Here is a 15045-nt window from a genome sequence, read left to right as displayed (position 1 = left end):
ATATTTAGTGTTAGTGTAGTCTCACCTTGAATATTGTGTGCAGTTCTGGACTCTACAATATAAAAATTCAAGTTCAGGTATTTGAATGCATTTGGAGGAGGGCAGCAAAGCTGGTGAAAGGGGTACTTGGGTTGTTCTCTATAACTCCCTGAGAAAGTGGAAGGGAGATCCAGACTGGGAGAGAAATACAGTGAATCTTTCTGACCTCATGCAAAGCATTAAAAATTTCTAGACTCGAATGTTTGGAGATTGTGGAGACCAGGGAATGCAAGTTCCTCACTGTGAACAGAGATTAGTTGGAAAGAGTAAGATAAGGTAATGTATCACACTGCCCTTCCTTTTTTTTGTCCTGTCACATCCACATTCATAATCAAGTGGATGACAAAATATTTTCAGAAGATGGATTTTCATGTTCTCTCAGAGTAGTTTTTCCTCATTTCTGTCCTGCTTTTGTAGCTGACATTTGAATTTTATTGTAATGAGATTATATTCCTTACCAAGAGAAGCCTAGGTAATCTTACATAACCTTAAGCAATATCAATTTAGAATAGACACTACATTTTGTACATGAGGAATAGTACACATTTTTTGGAGACCTAAATGTACAAGTAATGTCTAAATGATAAAATTTTCTTGAGAGTTATGTCTACACACATGTTCAAAATTCCACAACTGAGCAAAAAGAGGAGAAGGGAGGAACAAGAATCTATTCCATCCATGTTATAGTCCCCCCAGGTTTCCAGAAGTAATCTGCTTGTTAAATGCCAACAAGAGAAAGAAGAAATGTTTCAAGTAAGCTCACAATTTGAGGTAAACTATTTGTAATTCTTACTTCAGGGCTACAGGTATAGCCTCTTGATGTGGTTTGTCAAAGACATGCCAAGCATGACAGCATTGTCTGTTCCTGGAGGCTTAGTTGCTGTGTTCTTTTTGTTCTTTTTCTTTTACCCTATGAATGAATAAGTAGGTTTCTTTTTACTTCCTGCCGTTGCATTTGTAAACCTTAACACCTGTATAAAATACAACACTATGATGAATAAATAGAAGTGCAGGGTTCATCATTAGAGTACAAATACCAGGTGTTGTTACTTTTTGCTGCACGATCAAAAATTGCATTAGTGGTATATTGTCTTAAAGTGTCATTAGTGAAGCTTTAATATCAATTGTATAGTGATGTTAGTCCGAAAGCAAATTTCCCAAATAAAGCTTTTTCTACCCTTTGCTGAGGTTAGGAGTAGAATAGAGTTGTTTAAATTGGTTATTCTGTTCAGCCGTACCTTCTGAGTTTAGGTGTGTTCACATACGGAATTATTTCATCTGGTATTCTGACTTTGGTCTTTATAGTATAAGTCCACCTTAAGTGAGTTTCAGGATATACTGTTATATTTGAGTGTTAAATGTCAATAACTTGTACATTACAGTTTCTTTCCATCATATTTTAGAGGATTTACTAGCTTCTTCTTTTGATATCACCTGCAACAAGTGACTGATAAATGATGTCATTGATGTCACCTTGTTGTAGGTCATATCAAGTACACTGAATAACTCATGTCAAGTATCTAAATTCCCACAGTATAGTTATGTTTGTATGAAGTTATTTAGAGCTGTTTTAAATTCTTAAAACATTCTGTTTCTTTGTTATTCTTACTGACTTTTTTTCCCCATGAATGATATGTAGAGTTTTGTGTTATGCAGACCATTAATAAGTGATCTAATAAGATGACTTATCTCACAGAAACAGTGCTTAATGTCAAAAGCAGTAAATTCCACACTACTTTTTCATTGCTCAAAGCCTTAGGAAGCAGTCTGGGGAAAAAAGTTATAGAACTATCTTTATACATGTTCAGGAATTGGAGAAGGAGTTGGAGTTAAGTTTCTTCTGTATATTGGAAATTACTGAAGCATAATTCTAGATATTTTTCAGTAGTTACTGGCCTTCTGTTTAAGGTGGACTTTAGAAAGGTGTTAATTTATATCTAGTTAGTTTTACAGCAAGTTAAATTATGCAAACTGTAAGATCATCATCCTCTGAATATTTATTTCTGTGAAATATATTCCTTTTCTGACTGTGTTTGTCTGGATTAGAGGTTGTTTTTCTGCAGTTAAAATGTGTATAGGTGGGGATAGGGATAACTTCTGGAAGTATGAAGAAAAAGTTGTCTTTCTGTTAGTGGTTTAGGTGCTTAGGCTTTGTAGTTCTGTGTCCTTCTGCTACTACAGACTGTTTCAGTCTTGCAACAGAAATTAGACCGTCTCCCCTTCATAGAACTTAGAGATGCTGACATGCTTTAATGATCAGGTGTGGAGGGGTCAAATCATTTTTTTTTTTTTTTTTAATCTTAACCATCCTTCTACAGACAGTTTCTTAAGCTCCAAAACTGTTTGTTCTATTTATGTACTCATTTGAAAACCAGGGGAAAAAGTGCTCAGTAAATTTGATTTGGGCTGTACTACATCTACATTTGAATGTATTTTTTTGCAAATTTTTACTCAAAATTTTGATTAAAATTTTATTGAATTGCATCCACTGAATGGAACATACAATTAAAATACAAGCTATTGTGAATAAATTACAACTACTACTAAAACAGATCTGAAATGGTTGCTTCTTAGGAAAAAAAAAGAACAAACCTGTGTTGTATGGAAAAAAATAATTCAATTAACACTGAATGTGAGAGCATCCTTTTATTTGCATTAATTGCAAAATTGTGGGCTTATCAGAAAGAGAATATGTAAATATGAAGTAATTCTTAGAATTTGTAAATATCTTCTGAGACAAGGAAATGGTATTATGCTATACTGCTTCTGCTCATTTTCTTTAACCCTGGTGGTAAGTTTAATTTGTCAAATATTTTTACTGTTAACAGAAATGTCACTTTAATTGTTCAGCATGTTTCTAATTTACATACCACTTACAGGCACACACAGCTGGGTTTTATGTTTAAAAGTAACTAATGAACATTTGGAATACTGGTTACTAGTGAGAAAAAATAACGGTTCTAGCGGGACCAAGGGGTTATTCCTTTTTGTCTGTAATGAGCACATTCCACAAAGCAGGACTGAAGCCCTGTTTACTTCTTCCTGTTCTGTTTAAATTCAACTAACCAGACAACTATTACCTGATTAGTTAAAAAATGCAAATAATGTAAGACATATCCCTTATGTTTTTTTTTTTTTTTTTTTTTTTGGCACAGGTGCACATTTACTCTTTGGGTGCAACATTGAAAGCAGCTATTGAGTATATAGTAGAACCAGAGACAGAATCAGAATTTGGGCAAGATCTGCATACTCTCTTGGAACAAATGCAAGAGGAGAATCCTGAAGATAGGCCAGATATTGAGGTAAAAAAAAAAAAAATCTCTCCCCATAATTTTCCATTTAAAAAAAAAAATCAGAAATGCGCATGTATGTATGGTTTTTAAAATAAATGCTATTTATATGTAGAATGTTTGGTCTTTACTAGAAAGCTGAAGCATCCCAGACTCATCAGAATTGCTTCTCTTTTCCTAATCTAGTGAAAATACAATTTTAATATCACCTCAAGTAAATGACTTGGGGTGATTCCATTTTTAAGAAAACTGGATGTAACACTTGTGGATCCAAACCTCTGTTTGTCCAGACTGTTATTGTTATGGAGCTTGCTTGATCAGCTCCTGTGCTTTTATTCATATACTATAGATCATGTCATGAAAGGGATTGTGTAGCAATTGGTCTCTAATTGGTGAAAACTATTGCTGATGGTTCACATTATCCAAAAAAAATGGTGTGAACCAAAACTGGCCTAGAGTAGTATATAAACATTGTTTTTTAATGATCTGCAGTTTTCCCTTCCTTTTCCACTGGACTCTTTGTTGAGCAGAAGGGTGTAGTGGGAGCTATACTGAGGACAATCATACTTCTTTATTCAAGTGAATACTTAAAAAAAAAATAAAATAAAATAAAAAAATCCATGCTAGCTTTCTACATTTGTAGTACATTATTCATGCAGGATGACATTTAAGATGATTATTTTTTATCAGTTGTTCATTGTGTTCTAACTGTAGGCTAGAGCTTGAACTGTATTAAATAATCTCATGATAGCCCGTGGTAAAAATGATAAATGAATTCAACTACATAATAGAAATGTAGAGTATAATGAACTGTGCAAGAAAGACCTCTCCAGTGTAACATCTTATAATTTCAGGTCTACTGTGCAAGTTAACATGATTCACTTTACTCAAAATTCACATATCTATTCATTATTAAATAAGTATTTAACACTAATTTTCTCCAGAGTATTTTGTCATTATGTGAGGAAAAACTGAAGATTGCTTCATCAAGTAGTATTTGTCGAAGCCTGTCTGCTGTTGGAAGAAGGGTTCTTTCAATTGAATCATTTGGTGCTTCTCAAGGTAAGATTAAAATGTACTTATGCTACAATCTATAATTCTAGATTATCTAAAGATTTCTAAAATACTGTATATACTTTCCTGTTTTGGGTTCCTTTTTGGATATTGAATTTATAAATATTTATGAATTGGAGGTGGGGAGCAGGGGACAAAACTCTTAATGATATAATAACTAAATTTATCCAAAACGTATCTTACCTTATTTTGACTCTATACATAGTGTTATGAGTGACTTGTCCTGAAATCATTACGTTTTCTTAAGATAATTTTTCTAACTGAAGATGCTTTTTCAGCTACCACATTTAAGTAGTATAAAGATTTATTAGGAAAGAATAGAAGATTTAAATGCACATTTAATATAAGCATCTGTTTTTGCATCTAGATGCCTGTGATAACATGTGGAAAGGAAGAGTGTTTCAGAAAAGTTTGGGATCTAAGTTATACTCAAATGAGATATGCAACATAGGTGATTCGCCTGCAGCAGAAGATGTGGCAGCTACTTGTCATAAGGACTCTTCTGTAGTTCCTGTGGTGACTGGCAGAGAAAGTAGCTTAAAGGAAACGCAAATTGATCTGGATAATGAGAAAACTCAACATTCTCTACTTACAACTGAAGAGAAAAAGAGCAAAGAGGACAAACACGTAGTATATACTGATGGTTTTGCTAGTGTTGCTTTGGATATAAAATCATGTGATAATGACCTGCAGAGAGATGGCGTTTTTAAGAAGGGTTCTTTGCGAAAAATTAAAACTTTTCCAAAGCTACCACTTGAACCTACAGAAACAAATCACTTTTTTACATCTGTAACCAACAGTGGACCACTAGCTAGGAAAAATCCTTTGCTTATGCATGAGTCACTACCTCTAGACAATAATAATGAGGTTCGTTTTTCTAAGGGAAATCTTAATTCACTTGCTATTAATAGTCCATCAAAAACAGAACCAAAGCATCACCAGGTTACTGATCTTCATTTAGAAGCTTCTTGTGTGCGTACACAAGTGTCTGGCATGAATCTAGAAGAACACATATCACTTATTAATGGTAAAAAGATAGGTTTTATTTCATCTGATCGTAAAGAAGATTGTTCTGATGCTACCTCTGAAGTGTCCAATACAGCTGTTATGCTAAAAAGCCCAAATCTATCGATTACTGGAGCAAAAAAGCTAGACAATTGCATGACATTGGAAGACTGTACTGAAACTTCTCAAGGGTCAAATGACAATTCCTTATTGCACTTTAACAAGATGACTTCAGTGTTAACGACAAAACCCAGTGGGAGCAGATATGGATCAAACCTAATTAGGTCTCCAGAATTAAGCAGCGGTGCATTGAGCGTAAACAATAATGAAGATAATCTGTGTGGAGGCAGAGGGTCAGAAATCAGAAGTAATGAGCAGGTAGTAAAAATAAAGTCTTCATTGTATAGTTGCTGTGGTCATTTATGTGGAGAGGAAATGACTTAAATATTATGTGTTTGCTTTCTATCCCTCTCTGTTCCTTCTTTAGGATCCTCCGTTCCTTCTTTAGGATCCTGAAAAATCAAATTAGTCTGCACACTTATTTAAGAGTTTAACTGGAAATGTGGTGATGCTTTTTTCTCTTTAAAAGTAATGTGCTGCAGTGAAATTACAAAATCAACTTTCATTTTAATTTAATTTTTTTTTTTTTAAAACAAATGGTACTGGAGTATACTTTGTAGCATTATTCATAGCAAATTACATATGTTAGAAGGCATTACCAAAGCGCGTGTAAATTTTTAATCCTTTTATGTTACTGTCAATCCATAAAGTTTGCTACCTTGCAGTTGACTTCCCACGTGCTTATGGAAATTGTGGTTTCTGGCTGTAAACTTGACCTCACTGAAATCAATGGCAATATCCTATCTGTTTCAGGAGAGGAAAAGACTCCACTTTTTAAATCCACGTGTACGTTTAGGCTTTTGAAAATTGTACATATACTGTATTCTGTGCTCTTAAATGACAGCTTTGTGTGTTATGTGTATTTCATGATAGAATTCAAGTGTGCACAATATGATAGGTGTGTTGTCTCAAGCATTTTGTCTCTCTCTCTCTCTATATATATAGAGCCAAATATGAAAAGGGAAAGCTGATATTAGTCTGCTATAATTTGTTGATAGACAGTGCAGCATGGTCACTTGTCTCTTCAAGTTAGATTCTCAGGGTGGACAAGTTTGGTCTCTGACTTTACAGTTTTCTCTTGTGTAATACTCAAAGAGATAAAGCTAGTCCTTGTGATTGAGAGAGTTGCTTACTCAGAATGCAGGATGGCTGAATGTTCTCCAGCCTCACTTTGACTTGAAAAAAAATGAGCAGCACAAACTTTACTCAATTTCCAGAAAGTCTCATTTTCGTTCTTTATGTCTAATAGCCAGTCTTTCCACCATCCCATGTATTTGGAGTTATTTTCAGTTTGGATTAGTTCTTCTTTTCACATTGCTTGGACACCTCAAGAGGAGCAGTAACTTAGAATATCAATTGTGTAAACAGCCTTTACTTCATCAAAACTTTAAAAAAACAAAACAAAAACTGACTTTGTTTTGCCTTTTCCTGTTTCCTCCATCTTATTCCTTCAGTAATTTGTAGTTAGTTTTCAGTGCAGGAAGATACTAAATATGATTAAGAAGCACATGGCAAGGTTTTGCTCTTGGAGGGGGTTACTCATTACATGCATATGGACTCCTTCAAATAGTTTTAAATTCCACAAGGTTTTTTTCAGACTCTAGGGAAAGTTTCATTTGTTAAAGACCTATCCCCCCTCCTTTTTTTTTTTCTTTTTTTTTTTTTTCCTCCTTGTCTGAGCTGTGCAGGCCCGTGTAATCAGGAGTACAAAAGAATAATCAGTTCTATAATCACTCCAAATTCTTCTGCTTTTGCTGTCATTTGTTCCTATGGCCATACATGAGCATTCTTTATTTTGCAGATAGTTGTATATTTAACAAGGAGCGAAAGCAATTCCAGTCAGTTTAGTTTTGTCCAAGGAATAAAGGTACCATTCTTCAGTTGCTTTCTTTCAGCCCCTTAACTAGAGAGGTATGGGCTGCTATCTCTAAAGAAAATAAATTCTCTGCATTTACAAGAATTCTTTCGAGGGGAACAAATCTGTTGAAATAAGACATATATTCTGTCCTTACTGGACTATTAATACAATAGCTTGAGTCTGTTTGGGTACATGGAAGATACTTTCGAGATAATAATCTTCCTCAGAATTATGCCTTCCCAGACTTCTTCCAGAATCAAAAATCTGAAACAATGTCCTGTTTTCTTTTCCTGCAGCAGTGGTTGGGTTTAAACTAAGGTATGTTTTCAGATTAATCTGCCCTTCTTCTGAAATCCTGTTTTTCTTCATAAATTTCATCATCAGTAAATATTCTTTCCATCTCAGCAGAATTTCATTCTTCGAAATAAAATAGGCTTATAGTAGATGAGGTTATCTTGCTCCCATTGAACGTGCAGGACAGTCATGTGAATTAGGAAACTCAAGTAAGATCTGTATTAGTATACATAATCTGAAATAAAGTCAACAGAGTGGCTGTTGCTTTCTGTAAGCTAACAGGTTTTATAGACTCATAGTTTGTATCTTTTATTTTCTTTTTTCTTTGGTCATAAACTCCAACAAACATTCGTGTTCTGCCACTCTTCAGAGCTTCTTAAATTTATATGCTGATCTTAAGTAGTCAGAGAGGTTTATCTTGAACTGCTGGAGGAACTAAAAGAGCTTTTAGATGTATCAATGAATGTGAGCAATACCTAGGCTTCTTGAAAATAAATGGAACCTAAAGTAGCATGTGTAGCATGGTAATCTGTTTTCTTAAGGTCATACTGGAGTAGGGTCATTCATTTTCAGTAGCTATTGAAGTCTAAGGAGAATTCTGTGTTGTCTTATGTAAGGCTTTGGGTTATTTTGCTTTATTTGTTTCAAATGTTTTCAGCTTTTTGTTTTGGTTTTTTTGTCACTTCTAAGACAATTTTTTTTCCCCCTCAGGCTTCTAAAATGCTTGGCTCCGTCTTTCTTCCTGACAATTGCAAAAGTAAAATCGTGCTGTGCTATCTGTTATATGAAGGAGTTGCACCTGATTTCTCTGTACATTTTCAATTTCCCTTTCATTTCTTATTGCCAGAATTTTACAGAATACAAAAAAAAAAACACAAACCCTCAACTCTGAGGGTTTGTTCCTTTGCTTCAAAACACAAAAAGCATGAAGCCCCAGTAATGAAATTTTATCTTCTGGAATAAATGGACAATGCTTCAGAAGATTTACAGTGCTGCTCTTTCACTAGTTTTCTATAACAGATAAGCATACTTATAGCTTTTAGGAGAGTACCTCTAGAATGTCTTCAAATATTTCTTGTTCTTTAGAGAGTGTGCAGTATCAGTTCCATCTGGCTGAAGATCAACCTTGTCTACTTTGGAGAACAGACAGGTTTTTTTCTCTTACCTGTCACCACTACTTCTCCAGTGGACAATATTTTTCTAATATCCCAAAACTGCTTTTTAATGTTGTGTGCTTTAATGCTAGTAGGCATTACTAAAAAATGCTTGCTTTTGTCTGGCTTCTGCAATGTATCTTGTGAGGGTTTTCTCAGAGGTTTTTTATAGTCTTGCATGCCGTAAATAAATATTTTTCACTTCAAGTTTGAGTGGTTATCTCTTATTTCTCTAACCAATTTCATTCCAATCAGGTGTATATCATCTCTAACACATTTAAATGTTTGTGTGATTTAAGTGCTGTGGCCTTCATGTGAGCAGAATTAACAGAAATCTGGTGTCTATGTTTTTGTTTTCTGTTTGTCATTCATATCTAGTCAAGCATGAGAGAAAGTGAAAGGTAGAGAATGACACTTGAACACTGGAGAAATACCACTTGAAGGAAAGAAAATGTTTATTCCCAGGTAGTACTTACTAAGTAAAGAATAATGGAACTTCATTTGATTTGGCTGTTAAAAATATGGTAGCATTATGTTCACAGAATATAGTGTATTGGCATCATTTTTACAAAGAGTTTGATCAGTTCTGGTAACAACAGTTAATGAAATAATAGACTAACTAAGTGATCTTTACAACACCAATGGAAAGCATCATTTTCTTAGCAAGTGGCATTTACAATACAGTCTTTATGGCATACAGTAAAATGCCTTCAGTATGTAGTTATAGGAATTAATCAGTCATATGGTTTTTTACATACTGTCACAGATTTTTGTTCTGTGGAAAAACACTTTTTTGCTTTAAAAATGGGTATGTAATTCTTCACATGAAAAGGTGCATTTTAAAACATGAAGGAAAAATTTGGAAGAGGCACCGAATTTTCATGTTTGCACTCTGGCTCAGTATTAATGGCAGTGATCCAGAATAAAAGTTTTAATCAATACTAAAATAGTGACTTAACTGACTTGAGGCCTTACACGTGTCGAAGGGTTGTTTTTGATCTTGTTTTGCTAAAATACCTGTGTAGGTAGTTGAGAAAAAAAAGCATGCAATAAACTGTTTGAATAGGAATTTTAAGTGTTTCCCGGCATTCCAGAATTTTTCATGGCTAGTTGAGGTTTTGTATTTCTTTTTTAATGTTGTAGGAAAGAACAATAACTGCAATCAGCAACTTTAAAAACAAATAAAAAAAAAGCTCTGAGATGTAGGTCTATGTGAGGAAAATTTCCACTTAGATGTTTACCAAATGTAAGCATGTTCAGCAGAACATGAGTGTGCATTGAGTAAAATACCTGCCTTGGTGCTTAAATAGCCTAGGTTGAGATTAGTATTATTTTTTAATTAGAAAAATATTTTTAACCAGTTCTTATATTCTTCATCACAAATATAAATGTGTGATGAAGTGTGTGTTATCATGTACATTCACTGAATTGGATAATCTCCACAAAATGTTAGGGCAACTCCCCAGCAGGTCTCTGGGGCTCTTGAGATGAAGTCCTCCAACTTCCCCTCTTTCTATTTGGGGTAGGTAAGCTTTTGGAATAACTATGGACATTAGAAACAGTGCTTTCTCAGGTATCTTTTTCCAGGAATGAATTGGTGTGGTCAAGAATGTGAGGAGGACATGAATTACAGTAAGGGACCATCTTAATGCAGTCTGTTATCATCTCTATGTAAGTACAGGAGATAAACTACAAGTATTAATACTTGAAGTTTAATCTGTAGGATGCTTGTCAGAGATGAACAATGAAGGTCTACAATTCAATAGCATTTACCAATCTGTAACCAGACTACATCTTTTTTTTTTTTTTTCGTGTATCAGGTTAATCACTGTCTTGTGAATGGCACTGATTCTCACTTCTGCTAGGATTTGTTTTTCCTGCATCGTTTTTTTCTTCTGAAACAGGATTTCAGTTTTTGGTACCTTTTCATTCCATTTTGTTATCAATCATTGACACTTTGTCTTATCATAAACTTCTGCTGCTGGTATTAGAGTTTATTACTGCTTTCTTGCTGTGCTTAAAGATCTGTCATTTCTTTCTTCCTCTGGAGAGCTTGGATATTCCAAAGCTGATGAGAAATACCTCTCAGTTTCCTGCTTTACAGCTAACTTCAATCTCTAGTTTAGTGAGAGATTCTTCTTTCCTTTGCTAGCTATTCATCACCTCCTGAAGTGAGAGGTGATTTGTATACAGAATGCAGGAAGCCCATCTCTCTGCTGCAGCTTTTAGAGCCTTTAGGACATAAACTTCAAGAGGAGGGATTCTCTTAGAGGGAAATGTGACAGTGGTGTATACTTACTACAGGAATATTCCTGTGTCCTGAGGTGTTCTATTCAATCTGTGGTATTTCTCTTTATTTCCCTTTACTTGTGTCAACTCTCCGGGATGAATTTGAAGCTTCAGCTCCATTTTTTAATTGTACAGTGACTGAAAGTAAATGCACTTCTGAGGCACTTGAGAACCAGTATGCTATGGAGGGGGAGCTCAGCACTGCTCAAGGATGGTAATAAGTCAATAGCGTGAAGATCTGTTTCAGACATTCTTTAGATTAATTCATTCTTTTTACTTTGACTTCTTCCTCCCTGCTGCTTAATTGATGTCTTTTAATTACAGTTATTTCTAGATATAACATCGAAACATATTTGTGAAATAGTTAATAACAGAACTTGAGCATAAAACTTAACCAGGTTACCTGGCTTCAAATCTGTTTGTTCTGTAGTTACCATTTCTTTGTAACATGCCACAGTGGGGAATAGGATAATTAAAGCACCAAATTCATTTTTTTGTGTGTGTGTGTTAAAGGTAGGCAGAAAATAGAACATTTTTTAGTTAATAAAAAAAAAAGGGATTTTAATGGCACATCCTAAGACGTATTAGTAACTTATCTGGTTTGACTTTAAAGAATATTTAAACAGTATGAGACCAAGGTATTACATTTATTTTGAACTATCTTCTGGTTAGTATTGAGTTATCAACAAATTTTCGGTTACAGAAATTAACATGGTTCTTTTCTCCGTAGATTGCAGGGAAGTTGTTTGTTTGTTGATTGATTAAAGGTGATGCAGTAGTCTATTCATTACCTGTTTTATGATAAGCCTGAATAGTGCTTCACAAAGGGAGTTCCATATCGAAGGCCATGAAAAATAAATCACAGCAAATGACAGTGCAGAAACAAATGTGTCAGAAATAATGTACTGTTGTGCATAAGATAGATTTTTGTGAACGTTGATTGAGATACAGAGATGCTCATAAAACAATAGCAAAACAATCCTGAGATTTTAGTTTTTATTTCTAATTCATGTGTCCCAGTTATTTATTTTTCCAGAGTAAATCTTGAATTAATGTCAGTAGTTTTTCTGGCCTAAAGTTTATATTTAGATGTAGATAACTGCCTTAGAGGCTGCAAGTGCAACAGAAAGTACGCCATGTTGTTTTGCAGTAGTGAGTGAGTCTGCTCTAATCCAGAGGTTTCTGCCTGTGGTGAGTTGTTTTTTTATGTTCCTTTGATAGATAAATAGAGATTGTTATGTTTAGCTATTGTAAAGTAAGGTTGATGATCTCTTCTATTAGCACAGCATGGTCTGGAAGATATCTGTGTAGTAACGTCATGTCAAGTTCTTCTATTAAAAAATAAAATACGCAAAAAGAAGAAAATCAGGGAATGTAAAATGTGGATTCTCTGAGGAACAGTTAGTATATGTGGGGCAGTATCTTTGTCACCGCATTAAAGTGTTTTTCAAATGTCGAAAGCTAAATTGATAAAGAGGAAAAATAATGTCACTGCAAATTGAACATCCAGTAATTATAAACCAATTAATGTGCTTTGCCTTCAAATTAACCTGTTGTCAATTCTGTCAGTATTGTTAACATCTTTCACAGAGGAACAGGAAATATTGATGGAATATTTAAGGTAAGGCTTGTAATGTAGCTGTTAGGGTAAATCAGGATTTGAATGTGGGTAGGTTTTGGTTGTGGTAGTCATTCAGGTTTTTGTTTTTAAGTCTAGGTAACATCCCTGTGTCATTTTTGACATTCTGAAAGAATCTTTACGTAGCATGATAAGAAAGAGAAACAGCCCACTCTTCCTGAAACTCTTACATTGCTGAATTCCCGCTTGAATTCAGCTTTTGATATGCAATTAAGAAGCTTCTGATTCATTACATAGCAGCTGTGTCATGATTTTCAGTAAAAATTATTATTAGTTTTCTCCTTTTGCATGCAGTCTGTTTTCTTAATGCTTTTTAGGTCTGTGCATTGTACATTAGGATTTTCTTTTGCATTGTTTCAGAAACCATTTTGTTTTGCAATTATTTTTGATAACTCCACATCCTCTTTGTTTCAGTGGATTTCTCTAAAACTTCTGTTGTCTTGGTATGGCAAACCTCTGAAAGACCATGAACTCTGGGCCTTATGTCATGAGTGTTTAAGGACTTTACACACTTGCACAGATTATCCAGGTAGGATTTTAATTATTTTAAACTATGTGTAAGTTGTTTATTTTCTCTGTAGTGATGTTCTGTTGGTGTGTAATATCTCATGACTATTTCATTTTCTTTATTAAAAAAAATGACAGCCAATACTTCTAAATTCACCCTTTTAAAATGTGACTTTGAATTTTCACTCCGTTTGGTCTTCTCTTACATATATAGCATGGTACAATGTCTTATTTTTTTCTTTATTCTGTGTTTTGATAGCTGTTGTAGGGGGAAAGTTCTTTATGACTTCAAGCAATTAAACAGGTTTTGTGTTTAGAAATGTTGGATATGGCGAAACTGTGCCACGCCTTTTGAGAAAACTGCTTGGGACTGGTGTTGTGAAGGTTTTGGAGGAAGAGTTTCTTTTACATGTTAAACTTTTTCTTTTGCCTGACTTGGTGTGACACAGTACTCCTGTGACATGAGATTGTTTAGTTACTTAGAGCGTCCAGGATCTCATCAAGACATTACTATACTCCATGCTTCTATTTACAGAGTTATCAGAAGTCAACTTCTGAGAGAGAAATGTGGAACTGTCCTTTGGCAGAATTGCAATATGTTGTATATTGCATGGAAGAAGATCATCCTAGCTTTCCATTGGCATTCTGAATGTTGGTTTAGCCTATCCTGTTAATAAAACTGATAAAAAGAACAGATTCCCATCACTACACCCTACCTTTCCTTTTCCTTTATTTAAAAAGCCTGCTTTTGTCTGTTTGAAAAGGTACAAGTTTGAGGTCTATAACTGAATGTGAAGAAATGGATACCAAGTTGCTTAAAACTTAGTGTATCTTTTTGGTTTTCAGTTTCAGCCATTTTATCTTTCATTATATAAAAATGTTACAATGGAGAATGTCCATAAAAACAGATTTCTATCACTTTAAGCAGTGTTACCCTTAAAAATAGGCATTTGGTATACCTCACAGCAGAAGGATTATTTCAGCATCATAAGATGTTCCTACTGTTTGTGAAAGCTTCAAATAACTGCACATAACAGCTTAGATAGAGTTTAGTTGAATACGCGTAGGCAGCCTCTGTTACAATACTTACATACACTGAGAATGCATAAATCTTTAAAATTGTGAAAACTAAATTATGATCTGAGCCTTTCATAGCCAGTAAAAGTGAATGTAATGATTAAAAACTTCTAAATGGAAGGCATCCTACTTAAAATTCCATGTTTGATGAGTGGAACTACCTTGATGTTGAATACTGTCTTGAGATTTAGAATATCTCTGCCAGATAAATTACAGCCTCTGAGAGTAATTGATCTGATACCATATAAACTGTGTGTTTAAAAAATCCTAGTCTTAACACTGGTAGAGCAAGATTGGTAACTGATAAGTCATAGTAAACATCAGGATAAGCTGGATTTATTATTATTTAGTATTATTATTACTTAAACAGCCTTTTCTTCTAAATGCATCGTGTGCAATTTTGTTGTTGTTGTTATTACCTTTAACAGGAATTACCTGGGTAAGAATACATATTCTAAAGCTAGTCTGTTCATGTATTTTTTAACTCAGTCCTGCTACAAAAGGAGTTTGCAGTCTCCACTGAGACTTTGCTTATTGCCTTTCCTCTTACCGGAGGTTATTGCTTACATGATGCTTACGGGCACTTTAGAAGACCCAGGTGAGAATTCTTGTGATGTACTGAACTGAGGTCTGGTTTGCATGAAGAGCGTTACAGATTCAGAGCCAGAGGCTTTACCTGTTGAGAGGTAATGACGATGA

General features: G+C 34.4%; 1 protein-coding gene across 2 annotated transcripts in view; it reads left to right on the top strand.

The window, feature by feature from the left end:
- The window catches only part of KNDC1 (kinase non-catalytic C-lobe domain containing 1), a 56823-nt gene that overhangs the window by 18988 nt on the left and 22790 nt on the right, over positions 1-15045 (top strand). For both annotated transcript variants that reach the window (XM_072340149.1, XM_072340148.1), the window contains exons 4-7: positions 3195-3341; positions 4274-4391; positions 4771-5786; positions 13177-13291. In XM_072340149.1, the coding sequence (XP_072196250.1) occupies positions 3195-3341; positions 4274-4391; positions 4771-5786; positions 13177-13291 (1396 nt within the window). The remainder of the gene's footprint in view (positions 1-3194; positions 3342-4273; positions 4392-4770; positions 5787-13176; positions 13292-15045) is intronic.

The sequence above is a fragment of the Excalfactoria chinensis genome, chromosome 6, assembly GCF_039878825.1.
Source record: "Excalfactoria chinensis isolate bCotChi1 chromosome 6, bCotChi1.hap2, whole genome shotgun sequence".
In the NCBI taxonomy this organism is placed as follows: Eukaryota; Metazoa; Chordata; class Aves; order Galliformes; family Phasianidae; genus Excalfactoria; species Excalfactoria chinensis.
Note: the sequence above shows the minus strand (reverse complement) of the source record. Positions and strands in the feature narration are given on the sequence as shown.